The 18,807-nt window shown below is 46.1% G+C and overlaps 1 protein-coding gene across 1 annotated transcript in view; it reads right to left on the reverse strand.

The window, feature by feature from the left end:
- The window catches only part of LOC140187777 (cytochrome P450 2J2-like), a 31,687-nt gene extending 13,113 nt beyond the window's left edge, over positions 1 to 18,574 (reverse strand). Inside the window, exons 1-4 of the mRNA XM_072243491.1 lie at positions 18,076 to 18,574; positions 6,648 to 6,816; positions 3,729 to 3,881; positions 2,189 to 2,349 (exon numbers count right to left, since the gene is read on the reverse strand). Coding sequence (XP_072099592.1) covers positions 2,189 to 2,349; positions 3,729 to 3,881; positions 6,648 to 6,816; positions 18,076 to 18,330 — 738 coding nt within the window. The 5' untranslated portion in view covers positions 18,331 to 18,574. The remainder of the gene's footprint in view (positions 1 to 2,188; positions 2,350 to 3,728; positions 3,882 to 6,647; positions 6,817 to 18,075) is intronic.
- Between the last annotated feature and the right edge of the window lie 233 nt (positions 18,575 to 18,807).

Below are 18,807 nucleotides of genomic sequence, written 5' to 3' on the forward strand. Positions count from 1 at the left end.
GCTTTACCAACTGACATCCATTTCATTGCAAACTATCAAAAGATTAACTACAATCATCATATCTATTAATTAATCGCAACAACAGCAACTATCACATGTCAGTGGCAGCAGTACTTTCTTTATCTGGGGCAGAATCATTTCCTGGTTTTGTCCCGCACCTCACTATCTGGATGAGATTATACCTGGACTGCTTTCACTGGAGCATCAGAGGCTGTGAGGAGAACTGACTGAAGTTTATAAAATTATGAGCAGATAAGACAGTGAGTTTGTTTTCCCAGGGTAAAACTGTTGAAGGGCAGGTATCCAAGGTGAGAGGGGGAAATGTTTAAAGGAGATGTGCAGGATATGTTTAGTTTACAATGAGTGGTGGGGGCCTGGAATGTACTGTTGGAGGGGGGTGGTGGTGGAAGTAGACATGAGAGAACTATTGACGCTTTTTGAATGAGGCCTTCGTTGGTCAGAGTTGAACATGGATTTTGTGTCCCAGCTCTCTAACAACAGTCTCGATACACAAGGCAACTCAGTACAATACGATTAACAAGCTGCTACTCGTGCAGCAGACTCCCCCTCTCCACGCAGCTGGACAATCCAAAGGAATGGAAGAGACCGATAACAGTTTGTCACTGGCAGCAACACAGGAGCTGCTAGTCAACGTTGACCTCAACGTAAGACTGCATGAGGGACTCCAGCAGGGGAATTTTCCTCAGGGTTTGCTCCCAAAGCCTTTCCCATAAGTGCATATAGTTGCAAGGCCACAGGGGTTTGAGGTCAGAGTTTTCTTTCTCCTTGATGAGCTGCAAACCACAGTTGACAAGCTCCATCCGCCTGAAGTGATTGGTTTTAAGGCATCACTAGTTTGCATTGGCCCCTTCTCCTGACTGTAGAAATTATTCTGTCAGGCTTAGTAACTAAACCACAAGTAAAGACCAGGAGCTGGAATTGGTTGTCAGAGGCTATCTGAGATGTGCCACTGGGAGCATTTAATAGGTAGTGGAGTTCATCCCCATTATCCCTCCCCACAACTCCGGCTATGACAATATCAAGGAACCTCTGAGGAAAGCTTCTAGATAGGCACAGGAATTTGCAGAGAATAGAATGATATAGATCTGAAGAGATTTGTCATCATGCATGGCAAAAACATCATGGCCAAAGGATCTGTTCCTTTGCCATACTGTTCTCAGTGTTCTATGTGTGCCAAACAACCTGTTCTCCTCTTTCGATGGGTGCCAGTTTGGAAGATAGCCCGCCTGCTTGTAGTGCAGGGATCTTTTAAAAGCTGAACCTGAGGGAAGATCACGCCAGAATAATTTGTGTTAGCACTATCTTTCCCACCCCAACACCTTCAGGACACAGTAATGCATTTCTTCATTCCCCTCAGCCGTGATCAGCACAAGTACAAGGACTGAGAGCCTCTTTACTCAGATACCCAATCCTAACCCTGTTGTCTTTCCTTTAAGGAATTCCTTCCTGACATCTGCTCTATTTTCCCACTTGCTAATATTTCACAAGATGTATGTCCTTAAAATTTTGAAAACTCAAAGTAAAATCTGCAGATGCTAGACATCGGAATTAAAAACAGAAAATGCTGGAAACTTTCAGCAGGCCGGGGTACCTACAGAAAAGTAGACTTTGTGCTGGAGCTTCGAATTGCGAAAGACAGAAAACAAGTTAGTTAAAAATTGCAGATTGCAGGAATGATGTGTGTACAGGTGGATCAATCAGGCAAAAGGAACAAGGTGAACTTGTGAACTAATGATTTTATTGACTGTCAACGAAGCCAACTGATTACTGAGGATGGAGAGAGACATAGGGAGGAACATGTGCAAGTAGGAAATATCCAGTGAATCAGACAGTGTTAGTGGTGTCAGAGAGAGAAAAATCATAAGTTTAGTCCTTCATTCTGAACAACCTGTCTGTGGCCTCCAACACTGATACATCAGCTTAAGGAAAATCACCTCAACTTCTACCCAGACCTGTTCCTACCTTCTGGACCCAACATCAAAGACAACAGTTTCAGATAACTTGTTTCTTCTGATGGGCTCAGCTGCAGGTTGTCCACCTGCATTAATGACTCAGTTCTTCTCTCTCCACTACTACAGACTGATGGAAACTTGCGGCTGACTAATACGGCAGTAGCTCACAATGTCCACAAGTGTTCGTGCATTATTGAATGAACAGTCTTCCTTACCTGTCCCCAAAATCCACCTTCCAACACAAAGCTTTCTTCAAGCATGTGCAAAAGTTGGAGGAACTTCTTATCACTGTAATCAAAGCGTTCACCGAAGACAATGGAGCAGATGATATTCGAGGTCGCGTAAGTTAAATGGAAATATGGATCAAAAGGGAGACCTGAATAAATGATAAGAAATTAGTTCTTTCAACCTCCTTCAATTTTTGCCATCTCTGCCACTTTCTCCTGCGCCATAACTAACTGGGAACTGTTCTTCTACCCAATCTCCAGAGACTTCTACCATTTTCTTTATTGCAACACCAGCTGCACCTTCCACTGCCTCAGTTCAATATTCACTTGGGCTACAGGAGAATCAAGAGTTAAGGGGATGCCTTATGAGTGAAAGCCAAAATTCAAATCACCTATAAGGGAGGAATACTTCAGTTCTTTCTCTCTGTGTCCATTCACCCAGGTCACTTCCAGCTCTGACCCTCTGGAAACCTTTGATCCAGTGTTTGGTCACAATGCCTAATGTACCTCTGTTGACTAATTTGGTGTTTTTGATCTGGGTACTCTCCTATCAAGCAGTTTGGAGCTACTTCACTTTGTTGGAAGGGCAACATCAATAGAAATGGTTGCGAGTTGCTTCGGAACTCCAAAGGAAGCAGCTGACAGATCTTCATTCCTCTACAGGAGGCCTGTTACACCTTAAAGGGAAGATTAGACATTAACATATCCTCCATCCTGGGTGCTAGCTCTGGCTCCAAAGCCCCTCTTTCCCTTGGCATAAAGACTAGGGAACTGGAGATGATATGAGCTGAAATGGTCAATCCCTTTGAAATGCCCATGCAGAGGAGGATGGAGAGGGCAGCATTCCCTCTTCTCTCCCCTCCCATTGGGCGGTAGATCTAAAAGCCTGAAAGTGCATACCTCCAGACTCCAGGACAGCTCCTATCTCACTATTGTGTGTCTATTGAATGGGCCTCTCATATAATCAGATGATTTCTTCATCTCACAGTCTATCCTGTTCTAGACCTCATAATCTATCTTATCGCCTACCTGCACTGTACGCTGTAAGAGTAACACTGCATTCTGTATTGTTGTATTTTCCCTTGTGCTACCTCGGTGTGCTGATATCATGAAATGGTCTGTATGAATGGATGGCAAGCAAATCAAAGTATTAGACTGCATCTTAGTACATCCCATAGAGTACTACAGCCTCCAAACAGGCCATTCAGCCCATCTAACCCATAGAAACTTACCTTCTGCATAGTCCACCTACCCGCATCAGAACACTGCCCTCCATAGCCCTCTCATCAGTATATCTGTGCAAATGTCTCTTAATGTTGCAATTTAAACCTCATCTTTCACTTCTGCTGGCAGCTCATTTCACACTCACACCATCATCTGAGTGTGACAATAATAAAAATTTACCCGAACTACAGGTGCTCACCCCTGCCCTGCTGTCCTTCCGTGACACACTGGCTTTACCAAGGTGCCAGACCACCAACCATAGCACAAGACCGAAGAACAGCAGTTGTTCCTCGAGATCACCCACCTTGTTCACTTTCAAAACCTTGAATTAAAAATTCAGCCTCTTCCACAATTTGCAATTTGAGGGTCTTCTTTCTGAGCCCAAAGTTCTTCAGGGTCAAGATTGAAAACTTCTTTTGCTGATTCCACCAGTCTCCGAACTTTGCAAACATGATACCTGGATGGGTATAGCAGGAATGTCATTTCATTCATCTTCATTTTCATCCAGTCCTTCAACAAGGATCTAAATGAGCACTTGAAATAGCAAAATATAGAAGGCTACAGACTAATTACTGGGAAATCTGTTAGTATTGATGGTCACCATGGAGATGGTGGGCTGAGGTTATAAGAAAGGGCGGAGCTACCATGGTGCTTAACGGCAACTCCTTCGAGCTCATCTGCAGAAACAGCTTTATTTCAACCTTTGATGTCTCTCGCTTTTTCTTTTTCAGGGTGGATGGGGTTCTGTCGGAGACCCTGACCTGGAGTTATCCTCAGAATTTGGTTCTTTGCGCTGGTGAGACACTTTACCGGCTGCCTTTTGAAATCCCAAGGATGCGGCCTAGGAGACAAGTGCACCTTCAAGATTTCAAGGGTTCATGGCCCTGTGGATGATCTGAGTCTATGTCAGTGCCACTGACTGAAGCATCATGGGAGAAAACGGAATATTGGGAACAGCTGATCAGCAGATTAGGGGCTCGACAAATTGCATGCTCTCATTAAATCTATCATTAAAGTAGAAATAACAAGGCATCTGGGGAGAAATGGATCCTTCAGGCAGACACAGCATGGATTCAGCAAAGGCAGGTCCTGCTTGACAAACTTACTGGAGTTCTTTGAGGATATAACGAGTGCACTGGATAGAGGGGAACAGGTGGACATTATTTACTTGGATTGTCAGAAGGCATTCATGAAACTGCCACATAAAAGACTTATCCATAAGATAAGGATGCATAGAGTTGGGGCTGATGCATTAGCATGGATAGAGGATTGGTTAACTAATACAGGGCAGAGAGTTGGGCTCCATGGGTGTTACTCTGGTTGGCAATCAGTGGTGAGAGGTGTGCCGCAGGGGTCAGTGCTGGGTCCGCAACTTCTCGCGATGTACATTAACAATCTGGAAGAGGGGACCAAACGTTATGTTACTGAATTGAGTGGAAAAGCAAACTGTGCGGAAGATACAGAGAGTGTGCAGAGAGATGTAGATAGGTTAAGTGAATGGGCAAGGGTCTGGCAGATGGAGTACAATGTTAGTAAATGCGAAGTTATCCGCTTTGGAAGGGAGAATGAAAGAGCAGATTATTATTTAAGTGGTAAAAAATTGCAGCATGCTGCTGTGTAGAGGGACTTGGGAACGCTTGTGCATGAATCACAAAAGGTTGGTTTGCAGGTGCCGCAGGCTCTCAGGAAGGCAAATGGAATCTTATGGAAACATATAAAATTATGAAAGGGATAGATAAGATAGAGCCAGGAAATTTGTTTCCCCTGGTAGGTGAGACTAGAACTAGGGGACATAGCCTCAAGATTCGGGGTGTAAATTTAGAACGGAGTTGAGGAGGAACTATTTTTCCCAGAGAGTGGTGAATCTGTGGAATTCTCTGCCAGGTGAGGCAGTGGAGGCTGCCTCAGAAAATATATTTAAGGCCAGGTTGGATAGATTATTGCATAGTAGGGGATTTAAGGGTTATGGGGAAAAGGCAGGTAGGTGGAGATGTGTCCTTGGCCAGATCAGCCATGATCTTATTGAATGATGGAGCAGGCTCAATGGGCCAGATGGCCGACTCCTGCTCCTATTTCTTCTGTCCTTATGTCCTTATGTTCCCTCTCTCTCTGTCGAGCGAGAGACAGAGAGAGAGAGAGAGATAGAAAGAGAGTTTGCTGCCGATTCTTGAGTCAGAGAATTCAGAGAAAATCTGACGTGGTAGACTTTATCACCACAAATCAGCGGGTTGATTTGTTACGTCTGACCTTTCACTCAGTGACACCTCTCCGACTCTTTTTAGACAGAGAGAGAGTGCCTGTGACATGAGAATGGTTAGTTTATGCTGAACGACAGATCATGGTCTTTATTGGGAGTTTTGCCATTGCTTGATTGGTGGGTAGAGGGTGCTGATGCTTGTTTTTGCTGAAGTAGGTGAGGGTGGGGAGAAATGTTGCTTTGCTGCTACTTGTGTGTGGGAGGGGGGAGTAAGGGGGTTCTTTGGGGTTCTAGCAGTTTTACTGTCACATTCTTTGGGGAACTCCTCTGCTTTTGTAGATGTCTGTGAAGAACAAGAATTTCATGATGTATATTGTATACATTTCGCTGATATTAAATGGAACTATTGAACTATTGAAGGGCTTTTTTCTCTGTTCATTGGCTTCTAGGACTGGTTCATTTTAATTTACAATTAGATATTACCCAGATCCTAAAGAATCAGGATGATATTTTGAGCTGTCTGGGTCTGCGTGCAAAAGTGGGTCATCCAAAACTTTCCTACCCACCATAATCTGTTGTAATATCATCACCAGAAAATAAAGTACACACAGGCAGCACTTGTTCAAGTTTCCCCCAGCTCTCACCCCCTCTGGGCCACAGTATTTGGTGTATCCTGGGAGACTGGAGCCAGTGTGTCCAGGGGAAATTCAGCCAAAAATACAGGGACCACAGTACACGCATCGGTACAGAACTCACTGTTTCTGGTGACCAGTGTGTCTGGGGAGAAAGGGGGACAATATTCCGTGACCCATTGGCGTTTGAATAATTTTTCATCATCCTAAAGACACAGTCGCTGAGCCCCTCGAGGGTCACTGGCTGCATTTCCCTGGGCACAGTGACATGCCCCCAAAATGGTGGTGAGGTTTTGGGCGCAGTACTCATTCACAGAGACATCCAAAGTTCAACAGATCCCGATCCCTCCCACCTGGTGCCCAGGATAGTCTTTGCACCCAGCTTCACACTCACCTTCCCCATGCTGCTCAAAGAACTTCTCATAAATTGGAAGGCTGGGTCGGTCCACAAAGTCTTCCGATTTCTTCACCAGAGCCTCTTTCAGGGTCTTGTAGCCACTCAGCACCACCAGGTTTGTCCACCCAAACTCTAAGCTCACCACATCGCCGTACTTCTTCCACAGCTGAAAGAGAAAGCACCAGGACGTTACCGTAACTCTCAGAGACCGAACACAGAAAAGAACAGAGACTGCACCATTGCTGAGTTCTCAGTCAGACCCAGCACCTATTTACTCTGCTCCACTGCTGCTGTTAGCTCTCCGGCCCCATTGCCACTGAACTCAACCGGCTGGATTCCTTGGGTCATTGTTTCCCCACTCACTATTCATCCCTAGATGGGCCAGTACCAAATCCTGCCACAAATGCTGTGCTTCAAAGGCAAATTTATTGTCATGTAAAAATAATATACAGGTGCATTGAAAGACCAGCTGCAGCAGCACCAGGGGCACACAGCTTTTGAGAAACGTTCTCAATGCCGATACGATGCCAGAGAACCACAACGACATTCGGTGCATGCTAGATATGGCGATCAGCCCCGAAGGTTTCTCAATTCACTGGATGGACTGAACTACCGGTTCAGAATAGGCAAAAGGAGGAGGTGTGTGTTTTATCATACGCTCTCATCGGTGCTCCGATGTGCTGATTTTGTCAAACTCATGCTCCCCCTCAGACTTTAAAAGCTAATGATCAAACACCATCCATTCCATTTATCCAGGGAGTTCATCCGTGATCCTCGCTGGAGTTTAGGTCCCACCAGAGGCGTACTATAACCAAGTGTTTGAGATACTGCACGATGCCATCTACAAACAAGAAGCAGTCTGTCCCAACACGTTTCAAATCATAGATATAGACTTCTATTTGTTTGAAGAAATCCCTGCCCTATTACTATCAGTGTATAAACTGTATCACCAGAGGTCCCAATGCTCTGGACCCCTGTTACACTAAGATAAGGAATGCCTACCATTCCATACCCAGACCACATTCAGAAAAATCTGGTCACTTGGCTGTCCTTCTCCAACCTGCATACAGGCAGAAGCTAAAGAATAAAGTTCTAGAAATTAGAGCAACAAAGAGGTGGTTGCACGAGGCAGAGGAGCAACTACTAGATTGTTTTGAGTCAGTCGACTGGGCTGTGTTCAAGGATTCATCTATGGATCTGAACGAACACACTATGGTTGTTATGAACATTATTAAAACAGCTGTAGATAAGTTTGCCGAACAAAATTATTCACAGTCTTCCCCAACCGGAAGGCTTGGATGAACGGTGAGTTCCACAATCCACTGAGGGTCAGATCAGAGGCATTTTAGTCTGGTGACCAAGGAAGTTACAAGAGGTCAAGGTATGATCTCTGGAAAGCCATCTCAAAGTTCAAAATAAAATTTGTTATCAGAGTGCATACATGTCACCACATCCAACCCCGAGATTCTTTTTCTAGTCATAGTCATAGTCATAGTCATAGTCATACTTTAATAATCCCGGGGGAAATTGTTTTTTGTTACAGTTGCTCCATAAATAATATAGTAATAGAACCATAAATAGTTAAATACTAATATGTAAATTATGCCAGTAAATTAAGAAATAAGTCCAGGACCAGCCTATTGGCTCAGGCTGTCTGACCCTCCAAGGGAGGAGTTGTATAGTTTGATGGCCACAGGCAGGAATGACTTCCTATGACGCTCTGTGTTGCATCTCGGTGGAATGAGTCTCTGGCTGAATGTACTCCTGTGCCCACCCAGTACATTATGTAGTGGATGGGAGACATTGACCAAGATGGCATGCAACTTAGACAGCATCCTCTTTTCAGACACCACCGTGAAAGAGTCCAGTTCCATCCCCACAACATCACTGGCCTTACGAATGAGTTTGTTGATTCTGTTGGTGTCTGCCACCCTCAGCCTGCTGCCCCAGCACACAACAGCAAACATGATCGCACTGGCCACCACAGACTCGTAGAACATCCTCAGCATCGTCTGGCAGATGTTAAAGGACCTTAGTCTCCTCAGGAAATAGCGACAGCTCTGGCCCTTCTTGAAGACAGCCTCAGTGTTCTTTGACCAGTCCAGTTTGTTGTCAATATGTATCCCCAGGTATTTGTAATCCTCCACCATGTCCACACTGACCCCCTGGATGAAAACAGGGGTCATCGGTACCTTAGCTCTCCTCAGGTCTACCACCAGCTCCTTAGTCTTTTTCACATTAAGCTGCAGATAATTCTGCTCACACCATGTGACAAAGTTTCCTTCCGTAGCCCTGTACTCAGCCTCATCTCCCTTGCTGATGCATCCAACTATGGCAGAGTCATCCAAAAACTTTTAAAGATGACAAGACTCTGTGCAGTAGTTGAAGTCCGAGGTGTAAATGGTGAAGAGAAAGGGAGACAAGACAGTCCCCTGTGGAGCCCCAGTGCTGCTGATCACTCTGTCGGACACACAGTGTTGCAAGCACACGTACTGTGGTCTGCCAGTCAGGTAATCAAGAATCCATGATACCAGGGAAGCATCCACCTGCATCGCTGTCAGCTTCTCCCCCAGCAGAGAAGGGCAGATGGTGTTGAATGCACTAGGGGAGTCAGAAAACATAACCCTCACTGTGCTCGCTGGCTTGTCCAAATTGGCATTGACACGGTTCAGTAGGAAGACGATGGCATCCTCAACTCCTAGTCGGGGCTGGTAGGCGAACTGGAGGGGATCTAAGTGTGGCCTGACCATAGACCGGAGCAGCTCCAGAACAAGTCTCTCCAGGGTCTTCATGATGTGGGAGGTCAATGCCACCGGTCTGTAGTCATTGAGGCCGCTGGGGCGCGGCGCCTTCGGCACAGGGACGAGGCAGGACGTCTTCCACAATACAGGAACCCTCCCGAGCCTCAGGTTCAGGTTGAATACATGGCAAAGTACTCCACATAGCTGAGGGGCACAGGCTTTGAGCACCCTGGTACTGACACCATCTGGTCCTGCAGCCTTGCTTGGGTTGAGATGTTTCAGCTGTCTTCTCACCTGTAGCGCTGTGAAGCCCACCGTGGTGGTTTCGTGTGGGTAAGTGGTATGGTCATGAGAGCAGGGTAGGGGGACTGTGAGGAGGGGTAGGAGGGGAGAGTGGAATATGTGTTGGTTGGGGACCGACAACAGATGGCTCATGTGTGGGATGGACAGGGGCCACATTGTCAAATCTGTTAAAAAACAGGTTCAGTTCATTGGCCCTGTCCACACTGCCTTTCTGCAGGCATGCTTAGTGGCAAACTTAAATCAGCAAAGGATGCTCCACAGTTGTGGCAGGCATTGAATGCTCTCAATGCTGATAAAGTAAAATCAAGTGACATAGGTGACGATAGGACTTCACTTACAGATGAGTTCAATGTCCTTTAAGCTTACTTTGACCATTAAAACATGAAGGAACCATCACAAACTTCCACAACCTTCGATGATCCTAAGATTTCAGTCTCTGAGGCCAACACACGAGCATTCTTCAGGAGGATGAAACCCCAAAAAGCACCCAGCCCAGGCAGAGTAACTAGCCAAGTACTAAAGACCTGTGCTGATCAATTGGCTGGAGTGTTCACTCAGATCTTTAACCTCGCGCTTTGGCAGTCAGAGGTACCAACCTGCTTCAAGCAAGCTTCACCTACACTGGTGCCTAAGAAGAACGTGGTAACCTGCCTCTATGATTATTGTCCAGTAGCACTTATATCCGCTGTGATGAAGTGCTTTGAGATTTTGGCGATGAAATATACCTACTCCTGACTGAGAAGTGATTTGGATCCACTCCAATTTGCCTACCAAAATATCAAATCCACAGTAGATACTATCTCGTTGTTTCTTCACTCAACCCTGGAACATTTGGACAGCTAAGATACATACACCAGGATATATACACAAGAAAGTCTGCAGATGCTGAAAATCCAAAACAACACACACAAAATGCTGGAGGAACTCAGCAGGTCAGGCAGCATCTGTGGAAATAAATAGATAGTTGGCGTTTCAGGCCAAGACCCTTCTTCAGGAATGAGAAGAAAGGGGGAAGATGCCTGAATAAAAAGGTGTGGGAGGTGGGAAAGAGGCTAGCTGGAAGGTGATAGGTGAAACTATGAAGCCAAATGGGTGAGAAAGGTCAAGGGCTGGAGAAGAAGGAATCTAATAGAAGAGGAGAAAAGATTATAGGAAAAAGGAAAGGAGGATGGTACCAAGGGGTAAGTATTAGGCAGGTGAGAGGAAGTGAAGGGTCAGAGTTGGGAATGGAGATGGGCGTTGTGATGGTGAAGGAGAAAACCATTTTCATGCCAACAGGTTAGAGGCCACCCAAATGGAATGTAGGTCTTGCTCCTTCACCCTGTCCCAAGATGAAGCCATGGACTGACACGTTGGAATGGGAATGGGAATCAGAATTAAAATGTTTGGCACCCAGGATGTCTTGCTTGTAGCGGATATTGTGGAGATGCTTGACGAAGCAGTTCCCCAATTTACGACAGGTCTCACCGATGTAGAAGAGGCTGCATCAGGAGAACTGGACACAATAGGCAACTCCAGCAGATTCTCAGGTGAAGTGTTCCTCACCTGGAAGCACTGTCTGGGGGCCTGAATGGAGGTGAGGAAGGAGGTGTACGGACAAGTGTTGCACTTAGGTCATTTGCAGGGATAGATGTCAGGACGAAGATTAGTCGGGAGGGATGAATGGACAAGGGGATCATGGAGACAACAATCCCTGCAGGAAGGGGAGGGGGAGGTAAAGCTATGTTAAGTGGTCTCATCCCTTTGAAGATGGCAGAAGTTGCAAAGCATAATGTGCTGGATGCAGAGGATGATGGGGTAGGAGGTAGAGAACAAGAGGAACTCTATTACTGTTAAGGCTGTGGCAGGATGGGGTGAGTGTGGGTGTATGCAAAAGGGAGGAGATGCACGTAAAGGGCAGCATCAATAGTGAAGGAATGCAAAGTCTGCTCTTTGAAGAAGGAGGACACTTCTGATGTCTTGGAATGGAAAGCTGGGCCCTGGGAATAGATGTGGCTGAGGTGAAGAAACTGTGAGAAGGGACTAGCGCTTTTACAGGAGATTGTATTGGAAGAGATAGAGTAGAGATAACTGTGGGAATTAGCAGGTTTGTAGAAGATGTCAGTTGACTAAGAGATCAAAAAAAGGGAGGGAGGTGTCAGAGATAGACGAAGTGAATTTAACTGTTGAAAGTGTTCTGAATGGTTACATTGTGGTCTAGTACAGCAATTTGAATAAGCTGGAACAATGAAGCTGCAGGGAGTAGTGGACTTTAACCTTATAAGAAAGTAAAGATGTTCCAGAAACGTAGGAGACATGCACAGGGCATGTAGAAATGCAAGCCAGAATCTTGCTTCATTTTGAATGGATATAGTTCTGTATTAAGGCATTGTTTTAATATTGATTTCATCAAAGGACTACTCTTCCTTATCTGAAGCAGAGAAACCAGTTGGCTGCACCTGGAGTACTGCGTGTAGTTCTGGTCTCCTTACCTGAGGAAGGATATATTGGCTTTGGAGGCGGTGCGGAGGAGTTTCACCAGGTTGATTCCAGAGATGAGGGGTTTAGACTATGAGAGATTGAGTACCTGGGACTGTACTCACAGGAATTCTGAAGAATGAGACGAGATCTTACAGAAACATATAAAATTATGAAAGGGATAGATAAAATAGAGGCAGGAAAGTTGTTTCCACTGATAGGTGAGACGAGAACTAGGGGATATAGCCTCAAGATTCAGGGGAGTAGATTTAGGATGGAGATGAGAAGGAATTCCTTTTCCCAGAGGGTGGTGAATCTGTGGAATTCTCTGTCCAATGAAGCAGTGGGGGCTACCTCAGTAAGTATATTTAAGGCAAGGTTGGATAGGTTTTTGCATAGTAGGGGAACTAAAGGTTATGGGCAAAAGGTAGGTAGGTGGAGATGAGTCCATGGCCAGATCAGCCATGATCTTATTGAATGATGGAGCACTTTCAACAGGCCAGATGGCCTACTCCTGCTCCTGTTTCTTATGTTCATATGTTATTATGTATGGTTGTCACAAAGAAGAAAGAAATACAGAAATGCAAACTGAAAGAGGGCAATGAAACAATTAAACAAACATAGAAATTCAATTATGCAGGGAGAACAATAACATCTGACGGGAGGGCTGGTGTTGAAATTAGAAGGAGGAATGGGATTGCTAAAAGCATGTTCCGAGTGTTTCAGCAGGATATTAAAGAATAACATCATTTCTATGGGTTTCATACTCAGTTTCATACTCAGTGTAGTGGTGTTACATTCATTCCACATGAACATGTGGAAGCAGACTTTGGACAACATCAAAACAAAATGAGGAAGTCTCAAAGGTACAGAGATATGTTTTTTGAGAAGAATGTTGAAAATGTCATGGAAGGTCGGAGTAACAAATGAGGAAGTGTTGCAAAAAGCTGGAATAAGAAGAGAGCTGATGTCCTCAATTAGGAAATGGCAGACAGAATTTCTGGGACATGTGCTGAGGAAAGAGAACCTCGAACGTGTTGAAGTGACGGAAAACATTGAGGGAAGAAAAAGCCGCAGTTGACAGCAACGACATTCATGAGTCACATCAAGGGATGGGCAGGCAAAAGTTTTGAAGAGCTTATTAGAACTTCTCAGATTAAAAAAAAACAGATGGAAGACCGTGATCGCCCATGTCATGTCACATGCTGATGGTGATGATGTAGGATCTAAAGACAAACCTGGTTAAACAGGGTTGCGTAGGATTGATCTGAACAACAGTAATTTGATCCCATTTAAATGAATAAAAGGAAGTTTGGGCAAGTTCTCTAATTGCCAGAATGGTATTCACATGCAATTTACCCTCTGTACAATTATTTAAACTGCGTTAACAACTGTGGGTTTGGAAATTCTAGATCAAGATCTCCGTAGCGCACAATGGACCTTTTTAAGATCGATTGTCACCAGAGAGCAGCTGTGCATCTCCATTCCCTGAGTATATTCAAGGCAGAGGTTACAGATTGTCCGATGTTAAAGGAATGAAGTGTAAGACAGTGCTGCTGAGGTAAAAGATCAACTATGACATAATGAATGATGCAGCAGGTACGAGGCGCCAAACGGCCGACTTTGCTTTTAATTGACTAATTCGTGTAATCTGAGAGGAAGCAACGTGAAGCCTACGGTCCAAAGCCCGGGTTACTTTAATGCCTGGGCGTTGATTTTTTTCTCCATTACCCTCAGCAATCAGAACGCCTAGGAACATTTAGAAATATTTGTAAGTGATGAAAATAGTGCTGGTTTTATGGTTAAAGTTTAATTGTCAATCACACACGAATACCGCCAAACGAAACAGCGTTACTCCGATGCCAAGGTGCAACACACAGAACCAACAGTCACACGCAACACAAAGCACACACAGCACATATAAAATAGCAAGCACGTAAATCAGTAAAATGCAGTCACATCAAAATATAGTCCAAGAACCAGAGTATATGAATGTTTCAGAAATCTGTAGTCAAACACAATACGGCTTGTCTTCAACCGAACAAACTCTGGGGGTGGGCGGGGGAGAGGACCGACTCAAGCAACACACACAAATTGCTGGTGAACGCAGCAGGCCAGGCAGCATCTCTAGGAAGAGGTACAGTCGACGTTTCGGCCCGAGACCCTTCGTCAGGACTAACTGAAAGAAGAGATAGTAAGAGATTTGAAAGTGGGAGGGGTATGGGGAGATCCGAAATGATAGGAGAAGACAGGAGGGGGAGGGATGAGGCTAACAGCTGGAAAGTTGGTTGGCAAAAGGTATACAAGGCTGGAGAAGGGAGAGGATCATGGGACAGGAAGCCCAGGGAGAAAGAAAGGGGGAGGGGAGCTCCAGAGGAAGATGGAGAGCAGGCAAGGAGTTATTGTGAGAGGGACAGAGAGAGAAAAAGGGGGGGAATAATGAATATATAAGGGATGGGGTAAGAAGAGGAAGAGGGGCATTAACGGAAGTTAGAAAAGTCAATGTTCATGCCATCAGGTTGGAGGCTACCCAGACGGAATAGGTGTTGTTTCTCCAACCTGAGTGTGACTTCATCTTGACAGTAGAGGAGGCCGTGGATAGACATATCAGAATGGGAATGGGACTTGGAATTAAAATGTGTGGCCATTGGGAGCTCCTGCTTTCTCCGGCGGACAGAGCGTAGGTGTTCAGCGAAACGTCTCCCAGTCTGCGTCGGGTCTCGCCAATATATAGAAGGCCGCACCGGGAGCACCGGACGCAGTATATCACCCCAGCCGACTCACAGGTGAAGTGTCGCCTCACCTGGAAGGACTGTCTGGGGCCCTGAATGGTGGTAAGGGAGGAAGTGTAAGGGCATGTGCAGCAATTGTTCCGCTTACAAGGACAAGTGCCAGGAGGGAAGTGGGAAGGGATGGGGGTGGGTACAAATGGGCAAGGGAGTCGCATAGGGAGCGATCCCTGCGGAAAGCGGGGGGGGGGGGGTGGGAGGTGGAGGGAAAGATGTGCTTAGTGGTGCGATCCCGTTGGAGGTGGCGCAAGTTACGGGGAATTATATGTTGGACCCGGAGGCTGATGGGGTGGTAGGTGAAGACAAGGAGAACCCTATCCCTAGTGGGGTGGCGGGAGGATGGGGTGAGAGCAGATGTGCGTGAAATGGGAGAGATGCGTTTGCGAGCAGAGTTGATGGTGGAGGAAGGGAAGCCCCTTTCTTTAAAAAAGGAATACATCTCCTTCTTCCTGGAATGAAAAGCCTCATCCTGAGAGCAGATGCGGCGGAGACTTAGGAATTGCGAGAAAGGGATGGCATCAAGCTTGACTCAAGTTTGGATGCCGCGCCACGGCGGCTCCGACGCCGCTCTCCAAACCAGGATTTGGAGACCCGACAGGTTGCCTGGTAGTGACGGAGACAGCCAGGAAGGGTTAATAATTAGGATTAAGATTGTAAAGCTGGCTATGTATCCCATCACCTGGACAGACGGATAGCTTCACAACATTTACGGAATGTAGAATAAGGAAAAGGTGTAATGTGCAACAAATATGCAAAGTGGGAAGAAAGCAACCCAGATAACAATCAGAATGGAAAAAACAGAAAGAGAATTGATTAACTGATTCAGAGATAACCACCGGAGACAGATTCTGACGAGAAATCAATGTTTTTAATCGAATTCGCTGCCTGACGAGCTAAATATTTCCAACGCTCCAGTTTTGCTTTCAGGTATCCAGTACCCGCATCTTTTTAGGAGTAGGCACACACAAAATGCTGGAGGAACTCAGCAGGTCAGGCAGCATCAATGGAAATGAATAAACACTAGCGTTTCGGGCCGAACCCCGTCCTCAGGACTGTAACCAATTGTGCGTTGATGCATATTACAGTATTTGGATTTTCTAAATAAATAAACATACCATAGCCTTTCCTTTGAAACATTGTGCGGCGTATTTATATTGTAACTTGAAACACTGACAAACTAACAATAAACAATAGATGTCGGAAGCTCTTTGTGAATAAACCGCTGGCCAGTTTCTAGTGCTGACTGCGAACTTGGACTCAGTCTTACAAATTCAAATGTAAATCCGGAAACAGACTAGAGATGGACCATTCTGATGAACTAACGAGGATGAAGACGTATCATTCATCTTGATGCCAAATGAATCTGGTCAATGTTTATAAACAATGGATTTGTGAAAAAGATAGACGAGGTAAAGTTTATAAAACCTGAAAGATTTTCTTTGTTGTATTGTAATTCACTGTACCCTTCAATTAATAAATAGCAACACAATTATGTGACTTTCATTGTAAATATTCATATTGTGCCTATTACAAAAACACACACGCACACATTTAAATTGCCGCACAGCTTTCAGGTTCCTTGGTGTATGGCTGGGAACGTGCTCCCCCAGAGACACCTGGTCGTTCCCTCACTGGGTTTCCAATAAACTTTCCCAACGATTCTCTCTGCTCAGGTGCCCGGGGACTCGCTCTCCTTCTCGAGTGACACCGGCTGCCAGCAACCCTCCGCATTGCTCGTCCCCTCAGAGGATCCGCCCCCCTATCAGCTCCATCATATGGGGGGGGGGGTCACACCCGGGGATAACAACCGGGACATCTCAGTTCTCAACTCGACCACAACCTCCTCTACCTCTCCCCGGGGCAGGCTATCCGTGGTCACTTCACCGCAGGGGACCACTACCGAGGAGTCGAGGACTGTACCCTGCTGACGGAGACCTCCCGCGCCCCTGACGCATTCTTCTCCTCTCGCACCTCTCTGATCAAGTTCAACAAAAGAGGGAGGGGGCACGTCTTACGAAACAGTCGAATACCCCAAGCAATCAGGTCCTGGCACTGGGCGCCCTTTGCCATCTGGTCCACTCTTAACTGATCCACCTTAGCCTCCTGAATGGCCCCTCTGCGTCACAAGTAATTTAGCTGCCTCTCTAGCTGAAAAATGTAAGCAGAAAGCTTCTCCCCCTGCTCCTGCTGCATGATCTGTAACCCCGTCGTTCGCTCCATTGGAATTCCTGTACTGTAGTGCCAAATGCCTTTTCCAATGCCCCCATGTAATCAACTGCTTCAGCTACGGGGTACCGGAACTTCACGACAGCCCGCCCACTCAAACTTTCAACCAATCGCTGTCGCATTACGTCATCAGAGCACTGCCAATCATCCAACAACAGCGAGGTCTTCCCCACGAGTCTCATACTCCTCCCCTTTAGGGGTGGGTGTTACTCCAGAGAACAGGCGGAGCCGAGCATAACTGGGACTTTGGACACGGGCATTTTTTCACTTATTCGCCAGGGAGGTAAGGGCGCATCCTAACTCAGAACTCTCACTCTTCCCTGGAGGACGGGGACTAATTAAACATTCCAAATCCGACCACACCTTCCTCTCACTCCTCAGAAGGATAGAACCTGTCTTTGAAGTCTCCGTCCCCCGCTACGGGAAACTGGTGGATCCGAGCAGCTGAAAAAAATGGTTGCTTCTGGCTTTCATCAATTTCTGAGCTGCACTTTACCTGCTGTTGGTCGATGTACCTGTTCCATCTTGTTCCTTTTTTGTGCCGGAGGAGGGATTGGGGTGTGGGTGGGGCTTGATGATCGTGCTGCTTTTCTTTTCCTTCTTGGTTTCATGGCTACCCGGAGGACAAGAATTTCAAGTTGAATACTTTAATAATAAATGAACCTTTGAAACATTCCATCCCAGGCCAGAGGAAGATATGGATAACTAAAACATGGTTATGAAGGAAAATAGGGAGCAAAGGAACACTGGAGAATAAAATTGAAAGGGTGTAAAGGAGACACAATTAACAGGATAGAAGTATGGGAGTGGTGGTCATTCAAAGGCAGACAAGAAATGGCAAGGGTTAATGGTGTCCTGCGGTCTGGGAGCCACGATCTTAACAAAATCTCATTCTCTCTCGATCTTTACCTTTGTGAATGACAGGTGAGGGTTGCTCAGATCCACTTGCAGGATGTTCCCGACGAAAGGGAACCCCCAGGGCCCGGGAGGGTAGTTCCCACACGTCTTCCACCTCTTCATGAAGTCAAAGACCAGACAAAAGGCGGTGCAGAACACGGCCAGCACCGTGAGCCTGTCAAAGAGATTGAGCAGGAGCTGGGGGAAAGCCAAGATGTCCATGTTCTCCAGAGCAAACGAGCAGTAAACAAACTGCGCACAGAGCATGCGAGGAAGGTGAATTGGAGGTGTTGGAGATGTCTACACTGCCGCTCCACACTCACACTAATGTAAGGAGTGTGTCCCAGAGACCAGAGACTGCAATTGCCGGATTCTGGATCAGGAGGAAAATCACCAGAGGAAGTCAGCAGCCTTTCTGGAGGGGAATGGACATTCTCTTCGGGTGAAGAGGGAGATATATAAAGGTGTGCGGGGAGCTCACAAGCTATTGGTGGATCCACGTAAGGAGGGGTGATTGGCAGATGGAGGTGGAAAGAGCAGAAACAGTAACAGGAGCTAATAGGTGGAACTGGCAGGTGTGGAACCGGATAGAAGACGAAAACCTGAAACGTCAAACCAAATAAGGGAGTTGGACAGATGGAAACAGCGGAAGGAGGTTGGGGACCTAGTGGGAGGATTCTCTGTGGACGATGAGCAGATGGAGTGGACGGGACAGGTGAAGTTAAAATTGGTAACAAAGGTCAG

Source organism: Mobula birostris, chromosome 25, assembly GCF_030028105.1.
Source record: "Mobula birostris isolate sMobBir1 chromosome 25, sMobBir1.hap1, whole genome shotgun sequence".
In the NCBI taxonomy this organism is placed as follows: domain Eukaryota; kingdom Metazoa; phylum Chordata; class Chondrichthyes; order Myliobatiformes; family Myliobatidae; genus Mobula; species Mobula birostris.